Source organism: Mesoplodon bidens, assembly GCF_964165515.1.
Source record: "Mesoplodon bidens genome assembly, chromosome: 1".
NCBI lineage: Eukaryota > Metazoa > Chordata > Mammalia > Artiodactyla > Ziphiidae > Mesoplodon > Mesoplodon bidens.
In genome coordinates, this window is record NC_138176.1 from 185,342,437 (window position 1) to 185,366,594 (window position 24,158).

General features: G+C 42.4%; 1 protein-coding gene across 1 annotated transcript in view; it reads left to right on the plus strand.

Moving 5' to 3' along the window:
• FRAS1 (Fraser extracellular matrix complex subunit 1) overlaps positions 1–24,158 on the plus strand; it is a 461,640-nt gene that overhangs the window by 268,205 nt on the left and 169,277 nt on the right. Inside the window, exons 21-25 of the mRNA XM_081241677.1 lie at positions 12,643–12,795; positions 13,052–13,198; positions 18,917–19,063; positions 21,832–21,972; positions 22,895–23,035. Of these exons, the coding sequence (XP_081097803.1) occupies positions 12,643–12,795; positions 13,052–13,198; positions 18,917–19,063; positions 21,832–21,972; positions 22,895–23,035 (729 nt within the window). The remainder of the gene's footprint in view (positions 1–12,642; positions 12,796–13,051; positions 13,199–18,916; positions 19,064–21,831; positions 21,973–22,894; positions 23,036–24,158) is intronic.

Here is a 24,158-nt window from a genome sequence, read left to right on the forward strand (position 1 = left end):
ACATAATTGTCATTTTTAATGGCTAAATAGCATTCCATTATGTTTGTGTAACTTAATTTTTATTGGAGTATAGTTGCTTTACAATGTTGTGTTGGTTTCTGCTGTACAGAAAAATGAATCAGTTATACATATGCATATATCCTCTTTTTTTTTTGGATTTCCTTCCCATTTAGGTCACCACAGAGCACTGAGTAGAGTTCCCTGTGCTATACAGTAGGTTCTCATTAGTTATCTATTTTATACATAGCATATATGTCAATTCCAATCTCCCAGTTCATCCCTCACCCTTCTCTGACTCCCCACCCCATATCCATACGTCCATTGTGTAACTTAATTTGATTGGCCATTTTCCTATTGTGGATATGGGCAATAACCAGTAGGAGGTAGAGTTACTGCTTGGTAAACTAAGTATGACTTCCAAGGCTTTGGCTGGGACGAGGTCTGTTTTTCATGTTATTGTTAATAACAATAATGTTGTGTTCTTGACATTTTATAATTTTTAAAGCATTTTCTCACTTATTTTTTCATTTGATCATCCCAAGAAACCTTCCTGTGGAAGTGGGATTAAGAGCTCAGTGCAGTGCCTAACCAGCACATAGATGGTGATCAGGAAATGTCGGGCAAAGGAATGACTTGATTCTGGTGTCCTAAGGTCTACTTTAATCCCCTTCCAGTGCATCCTATGCTAATTACATCAAGGATCTTCTTAGTGTGACTCATTTTTTTTGCTTCTTATCTCTTCTTTTTCACCTATTTCATTCCATCTGGCCCTATTCTTCTATCTCTATATTTTTTCAATTTTCTTGTGTCTTCTTTTTTTTTTTTTTAACACCTCCTTCTTTATTTCCCTTATCTTCTTTTTTGGCAATGCACATTCTTTTCTTATTTCTCATCTGTCACCCTGTCTCCTATTGCTTGAACTATGAGTTGCATATCCAATCTCTCTCTGGAACTTTCAATGATTGCCTCTCTGAATTTGTGTTTTATTTAAGGGACCACACTGTCTGCTGAAGGATGATTGAATATTTCAAGGCATTTCTTTTCTTTGAACTTTTACTTTCAGAAAAAAAAAAAAAGAACACGATCTATGCTTAAATCGAGACCTTCCTAAATTAAAAACAAGAACTTGTATTTTCTCCTTCATGTGACTTTTCCTAAACAATATCTTATATAGCTTTAGAAATGACCTTACTTACAAATTTTCAACTTGGCAGAGCTCCCAATGAAGTTACAATTTCTGTTGTCTTCATAAGAACTACAGGCCAGGAGCTGAATTGCAGAGAAGACTTTGAGTGTTTTGCTTAAAGAACACAACTGAATTTAGGCTCATAGGCTATCCTCTTAAGTACTAGAGACAGCAAAATTGCTATGGCTACACTTATCTACTTTTCTTACACACATGTAAATCTCTGTGTTTACATGTAATGGGGCAAAAATAGTGACTTAGATGTAAGTATGACCATCAGTATCAATGTCAATCCTGATTGGGCCTGCCACAGATAAAGAATAATCACTAATGTTTATTGAGCATTTCCTATGTACCAGCTCCTCACATACATTATTTCATTTAATCCTGACTGCAGCCGTGGGAGGTCAGTCCTATGATTAGTAGCATTTCCATTTTACAGCCCAAGAGGGTGAGCTGAGAGACATTAACCAATTTACTCAGTGTTTCACAGCTAAAACGCAGTAGACCTGGGCTTGGAAGCAGTGCCACTTCAGAGGGCACGAGTGTGAACACCGTCATCAGACTTCATCATCTGATCTAGTTCCAATAGGACCTTCTCTGCTTCTCAGCAATTGTATTACTTACAACTCTTTTTGATGCTTTGTCACCTTGCTCACCATGGCCTTTCCATGTGTACTCACTATACTTTCCCTCAACTCAACTCTCATTCCTATCAGTTGACATCTTTGCTTTCTTTTGTGTTTAGAAGATTAACATAATCTCCTAAAAACAACAACAGCAAAAAAACTCCCTCACTTTTTCTCCGCAAATGTCTCTGTATCTTCTTCTAAATACCGTTTTCCTCATTGCTTCCTTTGAGAAAGGATCTCTCTCACCCTGGCCCGGGGGAACTCCTCCATCTGTGATCCAGAGCTGCTTTATCCCATCACCCTCAAGAGGTGGTCTAACCCAATAGTTATTTCCTCTTTTGGTTACTCATTTCATCTCCTTCCTTCCCTCTTTATCTTTCCTTCTCTTCTTCCTCCCTGACCCCCTTTCCTTTAGGACCTTAGTGTCTTGATCCAGAGCTCATTTCTGTTTTCTTCTTAGAGTCTATCTCAAGTCCACACATGATCATCATCTCCAGACTCTCATTTCTATCTGGCTACCTTCTGGACATTTGATCCACAGGAACAACATACTCAGAAACCTCCAAAGAAACCTCCCCCACCAGGTCCTTCCTTCCTTCTCCTGACTCTCTTGTCCATCCACTACTGATTTTTTCAATCAGCGTAATTCAAAACTGAGTACAGTTGACCCTTGAACAATGTGGATATGAACTACACAGGTCCACTTATATGCAGATATTTTCCACTAGTATATATTACAGTACTACATGGTCCATGGTTGGTTGAATCCGAGGATGCAGAGGAGGGGGGGGGATGGAGGGGGGGGATACATAGGGCCGACTATAAGTTATACTCAGATTAACCCCTGCATTGTTCAAGGATCAACTGTAATTCAAAATTGAGTTACACCTGCTTCCTTCCCGCCCCTATTCCATATTTTAATCATTGCCACATCTTGCAAATTTAAAGTCCCTCTTATTCCCTTTGGATAAAATATTCTCTGATCCTCCTTAGACATTAATTGCATTCTAAGTGTGGCTTTCTTCTGACATTGGACCTTGTCATGAGCATCTTGAGGGAATGGTCTGACTCTGACTCAGTGCTCTATCTCCTGCAGCAACTTCCATAGTGCCTCACACCCAACTCACATTCCATAAATGTTGATCGAAGTGAACTTTTTTCTATTTTGGAGGTAAGGCAAGAGTAAAACATAAACTGATGGGAGGTCAGGTACAAGGCAGGAGTGGTGCTCATGTCTCCTTGTTGGCAGCAAGAACTGGCACCAGAACTGAGGAGAGAGCCTTGCTCTTACATCTGACACTACCTCTCACCCACTCCTTCTTCCAGCTGTCTGTCTCCGTGGGTCCTACTGTAGCCTTCTTACCACATTTGTAAGTTTGTCAACACTGGGTGGAAATCCAGTCCTATAACTCTAAGGCCAATCTGTTGTAGTAGGTTTTGTTGTTGATGATGATTGGTTTTTTCAGGATAAAACAATAGCCACAGACACTGAAAAAATGGGAAGTTTTGTTTGTTTGTTTTGTTTTGTTTTTGTACTAACTCAGAGCTAACCCTAAACCCTAACCCTAAAAAGAACACGTGATTTCTAAAGAACTCATGGGTGGGCTAGGACCAAAGTGATGATCAAAAGGGGAAGAGAGGAGGCTTCTTTTTCTTCTGCCATTCATGTTATTTTCTGGATTTCTGCTGTACTTGTCTCACAAGTAGAACCCTGTCAATTTTAAAAGTGGCATCAGAATTCAGTCTATACACACTTTATGGACCCTGAGCTTCAGCATGGAATCATACCTTTTTCACCTGATTAGGAACAGCTATAAGTGCTGATTATTTTAACAGCTTCCAAACACATTTAATGTGGTTTCATTAAGAACCTAATCGACTGATAGGACATTATTAAAAATCTCACTATGGGGCTTCCCTGGTGGCGCAGTGGTTGAGAGTCCGCCTGCCAATGCAGGGGGCGCAGGTTCGTGCCCTGGTCCGGGAGGATCCCACATGCCGCGGAGCCGCTGGGCCCGTGAGCCATGGCCACTGAGCCTGCACGTCCGGAGCCTGTGCTCCGCAACGGGAGAGGCCGCAACAGTGAGAGGCCCACGTACCGCAAAAAAAAAAAAAAAAAATCTCACTATGTGTCTAAAATTGTCTTTATAGGTCCATTATTTATCAGCTAAGGAGTCACTGCCCCATAAAACCAACATCCAAAGCCACTGCTTCAACGGTACACATTTACTTTAATATCTTCAAGCTGTTTTGACTTTGCTCCAAAGATGTGAAATAAGTCATTTTACTGCCGTGTGCTTCCATCCATCATGATTGTGCGTAATCCTCACTGATCCTTGAAGCAGAGCCTTTGTGATTTGAAGATAATATCACACGGTGATGACCACATATAATTTCCTCACAGCTGCAGGGTGACATATTAGAGGATATTGCCACTGCTGAGTCAAAATATTAATTTTTTATGTATTTACATTTTTAGTATGTATGCATGCTGTGCATATTTAGAAAACAAATGGAATCTTCTGCTTGCTTAAAAACAAGAAGTGCATTTATTTCAGCTCTAGTCAATACTCCATTTCCAGGCTCCCTTATAATGTGTTCATTACTTTGTTTTAAGTGCTAATTCACCAGGTTTGTTAGCAAGCAGGCACATATACAAACAACTGGAAGTCCATCTGCCCTTCCCCCTCCACATGTTTATAATATACCAGTAATCTGAAACAGGCTACACCTAAATGTATCCTGGGTCTCTCTCCTCTCCTTGTCATCCTTAATAAGTCTTTTATTTAAAGACTCTTTACTATAATTGAAATAGTGACAAATAAGGATTTACTTACTGAGTAGCTGTGAGAGGACTCTGAGAGACGGGCTTCAAAACAGGCTCTGTTTTTAAGCAATTAATGGATGCATGCTCACCACTTAGACATATTTGAGGTTAGCCTCTTTTTTTGATTACAGACAGGAAGGTCAGATGCAAGTGCCTTCCTGCACAGATGGGGCTTTTATGATGGGCCGTTAATCCTTGCAGAGGCTGCTGGATTGGTGGGTTGGAAACTCAATTCCCCTATTTTAGTAACTGCGGTCCTGGTACAAATTAAGCAGTGGCAGTATAAACTTCCTCTAGTGTATCCTGTGAACTCGTTCCAGAGATCACCTGTGGGGAGGAATGGACGTGGAAGGTGGGGTGAGGAGGATTACAGGATTATTCACTCTGTGGTTTGTCGGCCTCTCTGAGAATACTGGCATTTTAAGAACACCGTTTCTGACAGTTGTGCTCCTACCAGTGTGGGTCCAGCCAGGATCTGAATCAGGATTTGTCAGATGGTCACCACCTACCAAGGAGGATTCAAGACTTGCTTCCCAATCAGCTTAATTCTTCGAGAATATGCCCCTAGATTTTACTGTGCATGAAGTGACTGGTGTCGTAGCAGTTCCCTGGGACACGTAGTCAGTCACCTCCTGCAGCGCCTGGAGATGGGCTCCTAACACCTCTTAACTATGTTTGGATGGTATAATTAATACATCTGGCTGGCCATGGGGCGATTCCTCTCTTCATTCTCTCAAACTGTACTGACAAAGCAGTTGTAAATTGCCACACACACAGCCAAGTAGTGCCCTGTTCCTCTTGGCCTGGAGTGGATTTTGAGAACCAAGTGGTGCAGTCCAGGTGAAGCTTCTCATGGGCCTCCAAATTCCCCAATTTCCTAGTATTTTGACTCCAATATTTTTTTCTTTCATTTAAAAAATTGATAAGGGCTCCCTACTAGGTACTACTGATTGTGCCAAATTCTACTTTGTTTTGAATCTTAAAGGCGTTTTAGAAGCCGACAGTTTGTGGAAAGGTCTTCCCTGGTCATGGCTGAAAGACAAACCACTGGTGTGTTGGTTTTCTTTCTCAGGGGACACCTGAGATCTCCTTTCCTGGTCACAGAAGCCTTCGTATACTTACACTGTATTATTCTTAGTTTTCCTAATATGCCTCCTCTAGCATAAGCCTTTAGAAAACTGTTCAGCAGTGGATGTTATTAACAGAGAAGGGTCTTCTGTGGACATAATGGAAGGGGGAGGGGGACAGAAACATAGGGACCCCTCTCCTCGCCCCAGAAAATTTCACATTGAAAGCTGCTGTGTGTCAGAGTTTTCTTGGATTGTTGGTTCTTTGCTGTGGTTTTAATGTCTTCTGCCATCACTAGTTACCTTTCATACAACAATTTCTCACTTAAACCTGTAATAATAACACAGAGACTTCAGTAGATAGACTGGTATACACATAGACAAACCCATTTCCAATCGCCATGACGATAAATCCATACACTTTTTCATGACTTACAAGGTATTTCACAATTAGCACAGCCAGGTCCTGAGTGGCTCTTTCGAATGTTCTTCAAGATGCAGCCATACTGAACTTTTTTCAGTTCCTTAAAGGCATCCTGTTCTGTTGCGCTTCTGGGTTTTTGCATGTTTTTCCTCTTCTTGGGACCTCTCCCAAGCTCTGTCACCCTGCCCATCTCCTCCAGCAGCTGACTCCCACTCATCTCTGTCTCAGCCTCCTCCAGGCAGCTTTACCTGCTTCCTGGACCGAGCTGGTACACCGTCAGAGACTTCCATGGTCCCTGGGCTTACCTGGTTTGCATTTTACAACAGTTTTCAATAGTCTCAAGGCAGTCCCGTGTCTAAGCGTCTGCCTTACACTCTCTTGTTGCTCATCCCACTGTGCCACCGTCTCTGTTGCCTCATGACAAAGGACTCAGTTTGGAGACAACTTTCTTTAAGTCAAGAAGCCCAGCCCAAGTCCACTTCACTGTTGGATTCTTGAATATTCCACTCAGCTACCTCCAACCTGTTCCACAGGAGGGGAGGGGAGAGGCAAATTGAATGGTCTCTCTGCTCCTTCTTCCTCTCCAGCTCAAAGGGTTTTTCTAGGCTGGGGTACAGAGGTGGAGAGTGTAGGGGTCGTATTGGTGGGGGAGGGCCTGGGTCTTCTAGCTCCAATTTCCACAGTCAAGTTTGTTTTTTCTTCTATCGTTCACCTGTGCCCTGGGCTCTGTGAATTTGGTATCTGTGCTGGTTTGATTCTGCTAACTTTCTCTGGGAGCACATGGTGGCCCACACTCCCTGGTCTAATGCGGGATGGTTGCAGTGGATGAGGAAAGAACTCACTGGATGATATCTCAAATTATTATGAGATTACACAGGTTTCATACTTAAATGTAATTATGTATCCAGGGTCCTTGTCCCCACCATACTGAAAGCTCTGTGAGTACAGTAGACATTTGAACAGTTTTGTTGTTTGAAAGAAAGATTTTTTTAAGTGCTCAGTCTCACTTACAATAAAAGAAATCCAAACCAAAGCAACTATGTAACACCAATTTTCACCAACCAAATTAGCCAAGATAGTTTTATTATTTTAAAATTTCCTTAAACAACAAGGTCTTACTGTATAGCACAGGGAACTATATTCAATATCCTGTGATAAACCACAGTGGAAAAGAATATGAAAAAGAATGTATATATATGTATAACTGAGTCATTTGCTCTGCAGCAGTAATTAACACAACATTGTAATTCAACTATACCTCAATAAAAAATAAATTTAAAAAAATTTCCTAGTGCAGGCAAAGTTACAATGAAACAGTCTCAAGAATGTATCTTGGATGTAACTTTTTAAAAAATAAATTTATTTACTTATTTATTTACTTATTTATTTATTTATTTTTGGCTGCGTTGGTCTTCGTTGCTGCGCGCGGGCTTTCTCCAGTTGCTGCGAGCGGCGGCTACTCTTCATTGTGGTGTGTGGGCTTCTTATGGCAGTGGCTTCTCTTGTCGCGGAGCATGGGCTCTAGGTGCACAGGCTTCAGTAGTTGTGGCTTGCGGGCTCTAGAGCGCAAGCTCAGTAGTTGTGGTGCATGGGCTTAGTTGCTTCGCGGCATGTGGGATCTTCCCGGACCAGGGCTCGAACCCATGTCCCCTGCATTGGCAGGCAGGTTGTTAACCACTGCACCACCAGGGAAGCCTGACATTGTCTTTTAGCAAATAATCTAAAATGCACAAGGGTCTTATCATGGCCTTCATTATAAAAGTGGGCAAATTGGAAGTAAATGATCAAGTATAAGAAAAATGGTAAATTTTTATTTGTTTATTCAATGCTGGAATATTATACAACCCCTAAAAATGATGTTTATGAAGAGTCCCTAACGACATGGAAATGCTGATGGTACTGAGTGAAAAAAAAGTTATTATATGACAATATTTAATATAATCTCATCTATGTAAAAATCTACATATGGAAAGTTGTATAGAAAAAGAACTAAGAGAAAAGTATCCATGTTAGTAGTTATTTATTCTAAAAGGCCCACGGGGGATTTTTATGTTCATTTATACTATGTAAAATTGTTTTTCATATTTTCTTCCATGGCTCACTTTGTAGTCAGAAAAATAAAACCGTAAGCTCCCTGTTTTGAGCCCCCTCTCTGCATAGAAGATTACAGTAGCCTCTGGGGCTTGAGCCTGAAGCTTGCCTACAGTTGGTGCCCAGGGGGACTGGCCACTTGTAGCCTGTCACAACTGAGCAGCCTGCCCTCGGGAACGATGCTTTTCTGATTGTAAATCAGAACACTGGGATTAATCCTCAAGCCCCGTTGCTCTGATTTCTGGCTTCTTTCCCTGTACATCATAACTCATTTTGAGCTCTCCCAAGGAATTCTCTCCTGCAAAGCAATTTTGACTTCAAGCCTCTTAAGACAAAGGTGTTTCCTAGGTTTTAGGAATTTATTTTTCTTTTCTGGTTGGTTTAATAAAAATCAGTCAAATTCAGATTGACTCCAGAGCAAGGTTTGAGAGCATATTGGTTTTGTGTGGTCTTCTGTTGGGGGCTCGTATAAGACAGAGTTGGGAAGAGAGGTTTGCAGGAATGTATTAACACAGAACCCAATCAGACTGTTGTTTTGGGGTCTATTCACAGGATTGGGTGTTCAGTATGAGTTTTTAAGCCATGGATAAATGAATAAGGAATAAATACAGGTAGCAAACAAAAAGAGTTGAACTTTGCAGACTCAAATAGTTACAGTCTCGTGTATAATGTGAAACTGTAAACTAACTCGGATTAATGTGATGCTTTGGGCAACCTGTGGTTGATTGTTTTATATTTTCAGTGTCATTTATTGATTTCTCCTTGCCTCTGGGTACTCGCTCCATCATGCAATGTGGTATGTCTGGTGATTGATCTGATGCCTCTTTTAAGGCTTAATATGGAGCCATGGAGAGAGGCAGAGGCCTTGAGTGATTACGGAGCCTCTACTACTCCCTCTTTTGTTTTTTTTAATTGAAGTATAATTGACCTACAACACTATGGTAATTTCTGGTACACAGCATGGTGATTTGATATTTCTATTACAAAATGATCACCACAATAAGTCTAGTCACCATCTGTCACCATACAAAGTTGTTATACTATTATTGTCTGTATACCCATGCTGTGGGTTTCATCCCCATGACTTATTTATTTTGTCACTGGAAGTTTGTACCTCTTATTCTCCCTCACTCATTTCACTCATCCCGCCCACCTTCTCCCTTCTGGCAACTGTCTGTTTGTTCTTTTTGTCTATGACTCTGTTTCTGTTTTATGTTTGTTCATTTGTTTTGCTTTTTAGATTCCACATCTAAGTGAAATCATATGGTATTTGTCTTTCTCTATCTAACTTATTTCACTTAGCATAATACCCTCAAGGTCCATCCCTTTTGTTGCAAATGGCAACATTTCATTCTTTCTATGGCTGAGTAATATTCCATTGGATATTTATACCACATCTTCTTTATCCATTCATCTACTGATGGACATTTAGGTTGCTTTCATATCTCAGCTTTTATAAATAATGCTGCAGTGAAGATAAGGGCGTGTATGTCTTTTCATTTTAGTGTTTCTGTTTTCTTCAGAAAAATACCCAGAAGTGGAATTGCTGGATCGTGGGGTATTTCTGTTTTTAATTTTTTGAGAAACCTCCATACTGTTTTCCACAGTGGCTGTACCAGTTCCCATTCTCTCTCTCTGTAACACTTGAGCCCTTTCCACTGGCTTTTGGTAGCTGTATACCAAAATGATGCAAACAGCCACGTCTGGTTTAAGACCTCCAGAGAATGAGACTTAAGTTAGGAGGATAGAAGAAGTTAAGGGTTGTAAGGAATTTCTACACTTATCAGGCAGTCAGAGGCAGAGAGTGACCGAGAGGCGCACCAGGATAAAGCATGCTAAGAGGGGAAGGAAGGTCAAAGAAGGGGGTGATCCGAAGTGTCATGTGTTGCACACCTTTCAGGTGGGTTAGGAATTAGAGGAGGCCATTACATTTGGTCATTAGAAGGTGGTCAGAGACCTTGTCAAGAGCAATACAACAGTTGAACTGTGGAGGTTGAAGGCAGATTACAGTGAAGTGAGAAGTTAGGGAGGCAAGAAAGTTGGGTGGTGAAGGAAAGAAAAGAGATGGGGAGGTTGTTGAGAAAAGCGTTGGGGGGAGTAGGTAATGTGGAGCATGTTTGGAGGTTGAGGTCAAGGAGAATGAAGAGAGATGGGGGTAAAAGATGCACTGATGTTACAGTGATGTTCAAATAATGTTGAAAATCAGATTAAAAAATGGGGGTGGAGGAATTAGCCATTTCATCCTGTGAGGGGAGATGAAATGAAATAAAGGGTTTGGCAGGAAAGAATCAAAGGTGTTCATGCTTGATGGGCTGAGTCAAGTAGAAGGTGAAAGAACTGGGGAGGATGTGGAGGGGTGGGCAGCGTGGGCTGGTGACCAGGGAAGAGTAGCAAGGGTTTCACAGCTGCTGCCATGAGAGCGGGAAGGAGCATCCATAAACCAGCTCTAGGTGCCTTTCGAAGTAATTAATATACATCACACTCTTCATTTAAACAGCTTCTAGAGATCCCCATGATCAGACAAATCCATAAATATTTATTTATTGTACCACAAAATATTCCAGAGATCTCCTTACTTTCTCTTCAAAGCATCCCCTTGGTGATTATTCTTTTTCATTCCTCTAATTGTACACTAGAGAAAGCCTCAGTTAGATGCAACTAGTTTTTAGACCACTGCACACCTGCGGATCTTGTTGACGCATGCCAGAGCCCCGCACTCTCTGTAAGCACTGGGTTTGAAGAGGAAGAGGCCAAGACTTTTCAAATAATGGAGCCTTGAATCAGTCATGTTTCCTGGGTTTTCAATTCTAACCTGTACCCACTCATTAAAGTAATCATAAATCGGAGTTACCTCCATCTGCTCCAGGAACTTTCAAAGTGCTCCTGGCAGTGTGAGGAAAGCACAGGAAAAAGACAACAAAAAGGTTGGCATTGTGTGGAAACCGTACACTAAATCAGGGGGAAATAGCCTCCTTATCAGATTTCTCTCAATACAGCCATCATTTCCTTTATAATTTACTGAAGGGCTATAATGGGGATTAATTTGCCTCTTAGGATATCAAGAACTGTTTCTAATATTGGCAAAAGGTTGCCTGTAACTTGAAACTCCTGAAGTTCAGAGAAAGGTCAGGGCCTGTTCACTTGTGTGCTGCTAAAAGAGGATTTTTGCGGAGGACACTCTGGGTTCAACTTCTGGAATGGCTAGAGGTCTCAAAGGCTTCTCATGCGGATGAGTGGGTGCTGGGTATGGGACTGAGATCTCTTCTTTGGCAAAGAACACGTCTCAGATGATCAGCAATTAAGAAAGTGTATCACTGAGGGTATGGAGAGAAAGATCTGTTTTAACAGATTTCAAGGACAGGTAATCTGTTTTATTGACAAGGATTTTTTAGTCTAAATATCGCTAGAAATCACAATCACTATCTACAAGACTGGGATGAAACAAGACCTATGTGGCTGCTGAATGCTGTTTTAGCAACTGCAAACAGTGCTTTGAATCCTGCAGGGGAAGATGGACAGGACCTATAACCAGAAGTCTCTTCTCTTTTCCTAGGTCTTTACTCCTTTTTCATTCTGGGGGGTAATTCAGGATTTGTGGCTTTTCTTCCACCTTTGGGATGGAGGATGGTAAATGGGATTTGAAGCGTTGTTACCACTTAAGGTAGGACAGAGGGCATTTTCACCTATATGGGGAGCTGAACACAACCAAGTTCTTTAATTAAAGGATGACTCTTACACGGGTGAGAACAAGAGGCAGTGCTGGCCATCCCAGATAATTTGCCCTATAGATTTAATCACAACTGATACAACAGTTTCTGTGAACTGTGTATCAGGTCATGAAAATGACTTTCCAACTCAGCTCTTTGTAACTTTACCTCTAGTTAAAGACTAAACTTTCCCCCCAATTCTATTATCAACCAACCTTAATTCCCACCCCCCCACACCAATGCCTGAGGCTGGTTTGCTGACTCTGGAAGGCCACATTTGGGAGATGAGCCTCGTGGGGCTCTGAGCACAGCTTAGGAGCTCTGTGAACGAGGGGCACACGGTACCCGAGTTCTGGGAGCTCTCGGGGGATATGCTGATATGATGAACTGTTTCTGTTATCTGATAGTTCTTTCTATACCCCTGGCAAGTATCTATCACCTGCTGCCCTAGGACTTGAAGGTTGTTCAATCGGAAAGAGATGAAAACTCAGTTGCTGTGCTGCGCCTGGCCATTTGCTAAAAACCTCAAACACGCAATTTGTACAGGTCCCAAGCTTCTACTTTACTGATGTATACTGCCTTTGCGCTACTCTCCAGCCAGCTGTGCTGCAGCAGTGGTCATTGCAATCCCTTTTACCCTTTGGTGTAGAAATGAGACGCTGTGTTCATAGCATCCGTGCCTTCTCTGTGCTCCCATGTCCCCTCCAGACTGCCATCCTCTGTGCCAGCACTGTGCAGCTGACCTCTACAACACCAGGAGCGTCTGCCTGAGGTGCCAGAATGCCCGGTACCTGCTGCTAGAAGATCTCTGTGTTCCCGATTGCCCTTCTGGATACTTCGCAGAGAGAGGAGCTTGTAAAAGTAAGTGCTGGATACAGGAGCTGGCGTGCCCCGTAAGCTTCTCTTGGGCAATAGATGAGAAGGCTGGAACTGAGAGAGAGAGAGAGAGAGAGAGAGAGAGAGAGAGAGAGAGAGAGAGGCAGGAAGCCCACTATGGGGTAATAAACCAGACCAACTAATGCTCTCTGCGCTGGGGCTTTTATTAACGGCTCTTGGGATGCTGCTTTGGAGGGGAATTTGGCTTCATAGGTTCTCTTTATGTCTCTTCCGTCTGCAGAATGTCACTGCTCCTGCAGAACCTGCCAGGGCAGAGGACCCTTCTCCTGCTCCTCCTGTGACACCGACCTCGTTCTGTCCCATCTTGGCACCTGCAGCACTGCCTGCTTCCCAGGGCACTATCTCGATGACAACCACACTTGTCAGCGTACGTTTTAAAAAATGAACTTTCTCTCCTTTCCTGCTCTTCTGGAGCCATGGAAGAAAACAGGGATTTTTTTGCTTCCATATTTTCACCTGGTAGCCTTTATTTTTAGAAAAGAAAGAAAATGAATTGACAAAGCATAGGGGTGCCATTAGCAGATTATAACTCAGATATGGGCCTAATTGGAAGTGCTGGACTAGGGATCTCCTCTGCAAGTGCCAGTTGTGTGTTATTGGGTCAGTCATTTAACCTCTCTGTTCTCTAGTTATCTCATTAAAATCATAAAATTGTTAAGCTAGTTTATTCCTATGGTTTCTCCCAGTGATCCAATTCCAAGATCCTAAGCAGAGAGTGGAGCTCATTCTAGTATAAAGGCCTGAACCTCAGCACTTCTCTGGGTTTAATTGGTTTTTGACATGTATTTGTTGAATACGGACAGTATGCAAGGCTTGATATGCTACAGAGTATTCAGTTTCTGCCCAAACAGTAGTTTATTTTGTCTTGCATGAAACTTACTTGTATAGATATCTTAGTTCTCAAATAAGTTAAAATATGATTAATTACCTGAGTCATGCACAAAGAGTTAGGATAAATTAGGGCAAGGGCAAATCTGGGTGGAAAAAAAATTAGACAGTGATTCACAGATGAAGGAACAGTTTTGAAATAGGCTGAGGCAGCTTACTTTATTTCAATCAGTAAAGTGTCAGTTGCCAAAAAACTGTGTTATACTTTTCTCATTTTGAAAATGACAGTTAACAAATACACTACTGATATTTCAATTTTCTGTCCTAGGAAGTACCATGTTGAAGGAATTATAGAGTAATGGTTAGGAGAGTGGGCTCTAGAATCAGGTAACTAAAGTTCAAATCCTAACTGCCACTTCACTAGCTTTGTGACCTTGAGCAGGTGAATTAACCACTAGGCCTCAGTTTCCTTTTTCTATAAAAGGGAGATTATAATAGTGCCTACCTCTAATGTTATTGCACTTAGCACAGACCCTAGCAGAGAATAAGCTCTCAGTATAGCTACTGTCGTTATCATCATCATCATGTGACATGAGAGGCAAATCAAGCAGTAAAAGATATTTATATTTTATAGATACAAAGATAGGTATTACTGTTAGTTTATGGAGATTCTTACAAGAATTTGCATTTGAAATGAAGTTATATGGAGCCCACCATTTTACATCATCTGTTGAGATACCAGAGATAAAAATCCCTTTTGGATCAATGCAAAGAGTTTTTTGGGTTTTTTTTTTTTACTTTTGTAACAAAAACTTTGCTTGGTATATATCAACTGTCTGCCAGAATCTGTAGATTCTGTTAACACAAGAGACACAAATGAAACACTTGCATATTCTATTCAAGAGCAAAAGAGTGTTGGTATAGAAGTAGTGACTTAGATTTATGAGGCTCTTCACGGCAGTGGAATCACAGAAATAAAAGTTCAAAAGAAAAAACAGAATCCCTTACATGGCTTATAGGTGGCAAAAATACGTTGTATTGAAGTATTTCTCTTCTGGGAAGCTTCTGCTCTGCACAAATGCATTTGCTATGCTACCATGTAAATAAGATTTTATAGACTATTTCAGTTAAATTAAGCATCTTCTAACTTTAGTCCTTTGCTAAAGCTTAGGTTTCCTTCATCCAAAGACTGAGTAGGGTAAGGTATGCCCCTAAGCTGGGCTATTTGAGTTTCTAATAAATAAAAAAAATCCACAATGTCCCTTTCTAATGCTCATCATTATAGACAATTATAGGCCTGACAATTTTAGGAACTGTGCAGTAAAGGGCTTTTAAGGAAATATAATCAATATTAAGGGGAGGCATTAATAACCATATTATAGGGGCTTCCCTGGTGGCGCAGTGGTTGAGAGTCCGCCTGCTGATGCAGGGGACACGGGTTCGTGCCCCGGTCCGGGAAGATCCCACATGCCGCAGAGCACCTGGGCCCACGAGCCATGGCCGCTGAGCCTGCGCGTCGTCGCGGAGCCTGTGCTCCGCAACGGGAGAGGCCACAACAGTGAGAGGCCCACGTACCGCAAAAAACAAAAATAATAATAACCATATTATAGAAGAAAGTAAGAGCTTCAGAGCTGTCTAGATTCTGATTACAGGAACCTTTAGAAATTGCGTACTGAGCTCTAAAATTTCAGGATAACCAGTTGAGAAGGAACTTTAAAGAAGAGATGATAAATGAGGTTCTCCATACCTGAAACCGTAGTGCCCTAGAGTAGGAGGAAGACTCCAGCGCACCTGAGCCGACCTTGCACCCAGGGCAGAGATTCTCTCTCACCCCCTCACAGGCTGCTACAGATGAGGAAGGAAGCCAGGTGCATCCGTGGGGGTGAGGGCTGTTTCTCATCAGCCCTAGAGCTTCCTTCTGGAGCAGTGTAGAATGGCTCCTCCCTCGTTCACATGATTCTCTTCCAAGGCCTGACATTAGCTTGGACTTCTCTGTTCTGAGCAGGACTGGAGTCAGTGGAGTGTTGAGCAGAAAGGGGGGACCGTCTCAGAGGTACAGTAGAAAACAGGGAGGGAGAATGGGTGTCATAGGCTGTGAGGTTCCCTCCTCAATGAACGATAGTTAAAGTATCAATACATCTCTGCTTCCCTCACTGCTTTCTGGTCCCCTCGGCCCCTTCTTCACTGTCCTCTTAGCTCTTTCCATGGGGTCACTGACCTCGGAGAGCTGCCCCTGCTACTCCGGACATTGTCACACCAACGTGACTGCAGTAAGGCTAATACCCTCTGGTCTGAATATTGTAAGAGGGAGAAAAGCCTCCTCACCCACACCCCTCTGAACGGGGAAGCTAGAACTCAAGGGGTTTGGTTATGTGCAGAACTACTTTGAGTGAGACAAGGTCACTTGGGGATTGCCTTGGAGACGGCTGAGGGGTTCGATCAAAGAGGAAGAAGCGTTTGAAGAGAAATGATGGAAGCCCCCTGCTTCTTAGTGTGACACCACTGCATCCCTCCAAATCCTCCATAGAGTCTTTTTTCTTTTTTTTTGTGGTACGCGGGCCTCTCACTGTTGTGGCCTCTCCTGTTGCGGAGCACAGGCTCCGGACGTGCAGTCTCAGCAGCCGTGGCTCACGGGCCCAGCTGCTCCGCTGCATGTGGGATCTTCCCGGACCGGGGCACGAACCCGTGTCCCCTGCATCGGCAGGCGGACTCCCAACCACTGCGCCACCAGGGAAGTCCCAAATCCTTCATATTGTCTTTTTTAACATTTCCAAATGCTCGGCGGGACCCCATTTCTTTTGGGAGTCAGTGAAGGAGCTGAGTTATGCTTTGGGAATGAGAGACTTCATAGAAGGATTCAAGACCACAGAGGCAGACAGAAGCTTGAGGAAGTAAACTACAAAAAACTCTCAGCTGTCAGTACAGGGGCCTTGTTTTGCAGCTCCATGTCCAGCAGGGCGTCCAGGTGACATTGAGGTTACATGGAGGCTCTTCAGTTTAAGATTGTGTTAGTTTCTTTAGTAACCATATCAACTTTTAGTAAGCTTTCAATCAACTAAGATTCTTAGATCATTTTTTATAATAATGCTTTCTAAACGGGCCTTGTGTCCCCTCTGTTTGTACAACTGGTTATAGAACATAAATGCAGCACTTTACTTACAGTTTAGCTTATTTCGTCTGATTACTTTTAGTTTATTGATACAATGGGCCAAAATAAGTTTGAGTTTTTCTTTCAGCTGGTAAAACTTAACTATGCGTGTATCCTATGTAAGTGTACGTGTCATATTTAAATATCATTAGCATAATTTCTTTGTTTTCATTAAAGTAATTAATAAAAATGTTGGTCAACTAAGAAATTAAGACTTCATCATAATACTCTACTAAAGACATTCATTTCCAATTACAAAGATTTACTGACAACTTTCTGAGTATGTATTTCAACCATCTTCAAATCCACTTACAGCTGGTAGACCCCACTTCATTTTTGTATTCACAAGTTTATATTTAGGGTTTTTGTCAAACCCTTTGGCAAAATTAAGATACAACATGTGTAGAAATCCTACCTCCCAAAAGGATAAAAGTTTAGTGTCATATAAGTTTCCAACAATAAAAACATTTTTTTCTAATATATTCAAACTGTTTTAAAATCCAATCTAGAATTTTCCTAGGACCTCTAATTACAAGTCTACATATTCTAACAAATATTTTATACCAGTGGCTTTTCCTGTAGGTGAAACAAAAGGAGTTTCTTTTTATTTTAGAGGGAGGTCATTTTTCTGCACTGTGCCACACACTTTGATATCCTTTTTTGATATCCTTTAGCACTAAAACTCCCATGATCACTCTCTAGACTTTTCCTCTGACACATGCTGAGAGAAAATTTCAGAGGGAGGCAGAGATGCTAGTACTTGAGTATATATAATTACAATATCTGGCTTCTTTCACTTATGTTGCAAGTATTTATTGAACACCAACAAAATTACAGATAACCAGCTAGGTGCTGGGGACTATAGCAAGGAACAACAGAAACCTCGTCTTTGCTTTCATGAAACTTACAGCTGTAAAGGATACAGATGGTAAATAATCGCTGAAATTGAACATTTTTATGTATGGCATGAATGAAAGGTATAAGAACAGTACCTGGGAGGCCTGTTCTATACTGGAGAGTCAGGGAAGGCCTTCTTGAAGAAGAGACTGAAGAATGAGCAAGAGTTAAAGACAAGAGACTTGGAGATTATATTGAGAGGATTCAAATATGTGTATTATGATTTCTAGGTAGAAAGAATGGAGGGAATGATGGAGAAGCAATATTTATAGAAATGATGGCTGGAATTTTTCCAGGACTGAAGAAAGATATGAGTTCATAGATGAAAGTGTCCTCTGACACCTGAGAAGTATGAATTAAAAAAATCACTCTTACAGATACATGGAAAATAGAATGCAAGGGACTCAAACCAATTAGGAGGCTATGATAGTGGTCTAGGAGGAGATGATGATGGCTTGGATGTATTGGCATTTGTGGATATGGAGAAAAGCAAAAAGTTGTGAGAATTATATCGGAGAGTTCAAACAAATAAGATCCAGTAAGTAATTGAATTAGAAGTGAGAGAAAGGGAGGTGCCAGGAGAGACTCTAAGGTTTCTAGCATGAACAACTCAGTCAGTGGAGAAATGCTAGTTGTTGAATCAGGCAGAGATGGAAGCATGACCAGATTTGGAGATCATCCCTGAATGCCTAAATTAAGTGACTGCTAAGAATTACAACTGAGCAAGTCAGTAAGCCAGGTCACCTTAAAGTCCTTTGTATCTTAAAATATGGGATTTCCTGAGCTCCAGAATAAGTTGATGCCTAATTTTAATCTTGGTATCAGACAAAAATCTGAATCTACATCATAAACTGTAGGGGCCTTGATTCCTTAAGAAGCAAGGTTCCAATGACACTCTGGACTATTATTCCAGAGATCTTAGAATAAGTATAAATTAATCCTTTTGCTGAGTCACAGGGCAGTTTGGATGTGGGATTTCTGTTCTTGGGTTTATAATTCATCTTCTCTGGAAAATAAAATTACCCTCTTTGATTTTGGAAAACAGGATTAACATTTTCTGTTTCTGTTGATCGCAGGGTAGGGTTCTGAGCCGTGATTAAAAAATAGGTTGGAGCGAGGCTCTTTTGCTTTGCAGCATCTGTCTAGGTTTGATCAGTGCTTCAGTATTTGCAATTGTAATCATCTGGTCATTTTCTTTTCCTCTCTGCTCAGCATGCGACCCACATTGTGGAAGCTGTGATTCACAGGCCAGCTGTACCTCCTGCCGAGACCCCAACAAGGTCCTGCTCTTTGGAGACTGTCAGCATGAGAGCTGTGCCCCACAGTACTATCTTGACTTCTCCACCAGGACATGCAAAGGTAAAGCTTTTCCAGAATTGCACGAGTCTTCTACTTGTCGATGCCCCTTTACTAGAGAAGTCCGCTCCCACATTGGGAAAATACTGTCATCAGATGTTTAGACTTTCTCTGATGAAAAGTCATTATGTATGTATGTATGTATGTATTAAGCAAATATTTTTCTCTGTCTACCATGTACTAGATATTATGCCAGGTCTTAGTAACTAGACCAGAGGTGGCAAATTGGCAACCCTCAGGTTGTATTTAATCCAAGACAAGGGTCTGTGGTTTTGTTTTTTTTGTTTTTTTTTTTGATCCACTGAATTTAACAGCATTTTAAAATTTTTAATTCTTTGCCTTTTAAAAATCAGAAGATTTCACATACAAAAATTGAGATTTTCAGTTTCTTTTGAACAAGTCAGAAGGTTTGGCAGTACTGGATTTGCATTCCCACAGTGCAGCAGTAGGTTGATGAGTAGCTGTCGTCTCTGTTGGGTGGAACATGATCTCCTAAGGGTGCCACAGTGCCCACCATTCCCTGTCCTATCACACCAGGCCTATTTCAAAGATTTACATTGCCTTCCTGGGCCCCGTAGGCATTTGCATTTACAACTCTAGACTGCCAGAGTCTAAGCTTAATGAGGACAGGAGTTGTGTCTGATTTGTTCATCTCTTGCTTAACATACTTTAATGAGTGAAGACACAGCCCCTGTCCTCCAGGAGTTTATAAGCAAACATTGTCAAAAACTGAGTACTACCTTTTACCTTGTTTTCCAATGTTTAACATTATTGGAGCTTCTGCTCTTCAAATGGCAGGACTCAGCAAGCGGAAAGACAGAATTAAAGGATGGATTTCCCTTGCTCCTGTTCCATTTCCCTTCTCCATTCCTCCATTCCACATTCCCCCCCACCCCCACCCCTCTGACCTTTCCAATTCTGCCAGAGAAGCTAGGGCTCAGATATGGAGGTCAAACATCTGTCAAGTAAACTTGGGATGCTTTAAGGTTTTGCAAAACTGCATACGTTCCATTCCAAGAAACTCTACTTGGTTGTTAACTGAGGCGGTCTGCTGTCCTCAAGACCACAGAACCTTTTCTAGTTTTTCCCTTCTAACCAGTGGTTGTCAGTCTGTGGTGAAAAACAAGATTATCACAAATCCTCCCTGTTGTAAATGATTTCATAACTATGCTGGCAGTTTTCAAGGCTCTGTTTTAGTCATTTTCCCTCAGGACTGATTCAGTCAAATAAATGAGTGAGATTAACTTTATAAATCTTCTTGGAAGCACGTGTACCATCGTGCACATTTACCTGCTTCTTTGGGACTTAGAAATACTACATCAAAGAAGAGAGAAAGATGACTAATGAGAGGTTTCCCCAGCTTCTTAGAGGAGAGGGACAGTGGGGTGAGGCAGCGCCGAGTGGAGATACATTCTCCAAGGAAACCAGTTCAGCAGCAAACATTTATTAAACTGCTGCGTGCCAGGCACTGTGCTGAGTTCCTTAAATTCATTATTCCATTTAATCTTCACAGTAGCCTTATGAAATAGGTGCTATTCTTTTTTTTTGTTTTGTTTTGTTTTCGGTACGCGGGCCTCTCACTGTCGTGGCCTCTCCCGTTGGGGAGCACAGGCTCCGGACGCGCAGGCTCAGCGGCCATGGCTCACGGGCCCAGCCGGTCCGCGGCACTTGGGATCTTCCCAGACCGGGGCACGAACCTGTGTCCCCTGCATCGGCAGGCGGACTCTCAACCACTGCGCCACCAGGGAAGCCCAATAGGTGCTATTCTTATCCCTGTTTTACAGATAAGGAAACTGAGGATCAAAAAACTTAAGGAAAGTGTGCAAGACATGCAGATAAAAAGTGCCAAAGCCATGACTTGAATACAGTTTACCTGACTTCAAAAACAAGTACTTAATCCTGCTATTTTGTCCCGTCTTCCATGCACAAAGGACTTAACCTTACCAGCTAGAACTCTGCATTTTATGACTGCAAAACTGCCCATCCAAATTGCCTGGACCATCTAGAACAACAGCCACAACAACTAGCATAATCACAATGACAAAAACAATAGCCACAGCACCCTGTCTTCCTGGGCCTGACTCGGTACTTCTGGTGTTGAACCTGATGATCTGTAGTTCTAACCACCCCCCTGAATTACTTGGGTGCGCATCTAAGGCTGGGAGCCCCTAGAACATAAACTTCCTGAGGGCAGGGTCTACACCCGCCACATGAGGTTCAGGGCTCTACATCCCGTCAGTGCTTGTTCAGTGAATGAACATGTAAAGGAGTCAGCTCTGCTCTAAATGAGATCTGTTATTTCAGGAACTCCTTTATTTCTGGACAGTTCGTTTACACCCCTTGTAAGTCTGATGTCATTGGTTCTTTCTGTTGTGATGGTCAACGCCTGATTTTTGAGAGGAAGAGAGTCACGTGGCTGGTGTCAGTGGAGAGAGCAGATGCATTCTTCATTGAGTCTCTGACATCCTTTACCTATTGGCATTTGGAGGAGGTCAGATGAGGTTTGTGGGAGCAAATAGGCCACTCCCTTGAACAGGCTTTGCATGAAGGCGCGATCCTTGTACGCGCCGTGTCTAACGTAGTTAGGAAACACTCACCCTCAGAGAGGCGTTCAGGCTACTACAAGCAGAGCCTCGTTAGAGCTCACTTATCTGACATCTCTTATGTTGTCCTCACCCACCCCATGCAGCTGCAGCCAGTGTCCTCATAAATTAGTCTCTGGGACTGAGGGTGGACAGAAAGGAAGCTGATCGAAGGAACTTTCTTTCTAGAGTGTGATTGGAGTTGCAATGCGTGTCACGGGCCTCTGAGGACAGACTGCCTGCAGTGCATGGATGGCTACGTTCTCCAGGACGGGGCCTGTGTGGAGCAATGCTCACCCTCATTTTACCGGGACCTGGGCCTCTGCAAGAGTAAGTGTCTGGAGCCCTTGCTCTGTGCTCATCCAAGCTTCTGCCCCCTCTGTATGTTACTGTTCTAAGAAGGAGCCTGTGACCAGTTTCCTCTCTGGCTTTTTATCCCATTTCTTGTTTCTTTCCTAAGAGTTTTTCTCTGTTCTAATGCAAATGTCCGCTCTTTCATTCTCCCATGCCCCAGTACAACATTTGCTACATTTGAAATCCACATGGGAATCTTGGAGGTATATGGCCACACAAACAGATATGGTTTGACCATTAGTTTTGGATTTCCTTAAAACTTGAACAGTCCTGTGCTCCAGACGGAGAGGTCTGCACGCTCTGGTCATTTGAGCACATGGAGAGGGTGTCTTATCCCACCATCTGCCCTCCCACGACCCTCCCAATACCATATATCTAACCGTCACCTTTCTCTGCCTCAGTACCCCCTTCAGCCTCAATTTAACGCCGCAAAATCTTCACACCCTGGAATGCCCACCCAAAGTGCACAGGCAACATTCCTGGGAGCATCCTTGGGTGATACCCTGAGAACCGACCAGGTTAGTCAGGAAAGGTTGACACTCAGTGAAGCAGTGCAAGGAGCCAAGGACTAGTTAATAATAATGATAATGGCTGATATCTGTCAATTTATAGTTTGCGTAGTATTTTTCATTATGTAATCTGATCTTTATTCACGGAGCTGGGTGGGCCAGTGTGTTCTCTGAATTTTATAGGAGAGAACGCTGAGGCTCAGAGACGTGGAGTGACTAGTGCCAAGTCACCCAGCTGGTAAGCATGGCAGTCACAATTGGAAGCCTGGCTCCTTGACTCCCAGTCTGCTGCTTTGCTCAGCACACCAGGTTGTACTGCTTCACCACGAGGGCCAGGAGCCACTTGGAAAGCCATGCACATTCCTGTTGACTTGACTTGTGTCTTCCAGGCTGTGACAGCCACTGTCTCCAGTGCCAAGGTCCCCATGAGTGCACCCGCTGTGAAAGGCCATTTCTCCTCTTGGAAGCCCAGTGTGTCCAGGAATGTGGGAAGGGGAACTTTGCAGATCATTCAAACCGCAAATGCACAGGTAACTTGGAGACTGTGCTGTGTTCTCTGGGAAGAAGTGAGGGCAGCAAGGAAGTCAGGTGTGCTGATTCTCAGGTAACCAAGGAGAATCTGAATTAGGAGCAGAATGAAAGCCCAGGGAGTTTGGCCTAAATAATTGATGGCTTCTTGTGCACATCTGTCAATGGCTGGCTAAATAGAATATGGAAGTGCAGGTCCATAATTCTCTTGGACAAATCAATATTGTCCCTAAAGGTCTGTATGGAAACAAAGCCAATATTTCATGGAATGTAAAGCTTATATTGAACTGAGGTGTGGTGTCCATTAAGAGTGGGTCAGCCCTATTGGCATGGGCCCAGGGTTTTCAGTGCGTAGACAAAATTACCAGTGACCCTGATATTGCCATAATATCCTTGAGGAGTAGGATTTCTGGGGACAATTTAGTGAGACACATTGAACTTTTGTTATTAAACTAAAGTTAAACCCAAAGTCTTAATCTCCTTGTCCATTGAGTTATTCACAAGAGCTTCCTCAGTTTGTTCTCATCATTTCCATCAAAACTTGGTAAGGTGCGCCCCACTTTAAAGAATACCTGATACTTAATAATAATGCCATTACCTAGGCATGGCATTTTATATTTCCCCAAATTTCCTTCATCTGCATTATCTCATTTAACTTTCACAATGACTTGGTAAAATATGGCAGACACTATGAATCCTGTTTTACAAATAAAAAAAAAGAAAGAGCATTAAGAGTATTAACCAGGGTAACATAAAGTCAGATATTAAACTCAAATTTTCTGATTCTAATTCAGGGCCCTTTAAACTACCCCGTGCCACCTCTCTATAACAGCATCTCAACTGAGGAAGCAGAATAATTAGGCAGTAAACACTTGATTTATAGAAGCTTATTAACTTGATTCAAAGAAATAATCTATGATCTTTTAAATAGCTTGCTCTCCACATGCATTTCAAATAATAAAAATAGGGCTTCCTTGGTGGCGCAGTGGTTGAGAGTCTGCCTGCCAATGCAGGGGACACGGGTTCGTGCCCCAGTTCGGGAAGATCCCACATGCCGCGGAGCGGCTGGGCCCGTGAGCCGTGGCCGCTGAGCCTGCGCGTCCGGAGCCTGTGCTCCGCAACGGG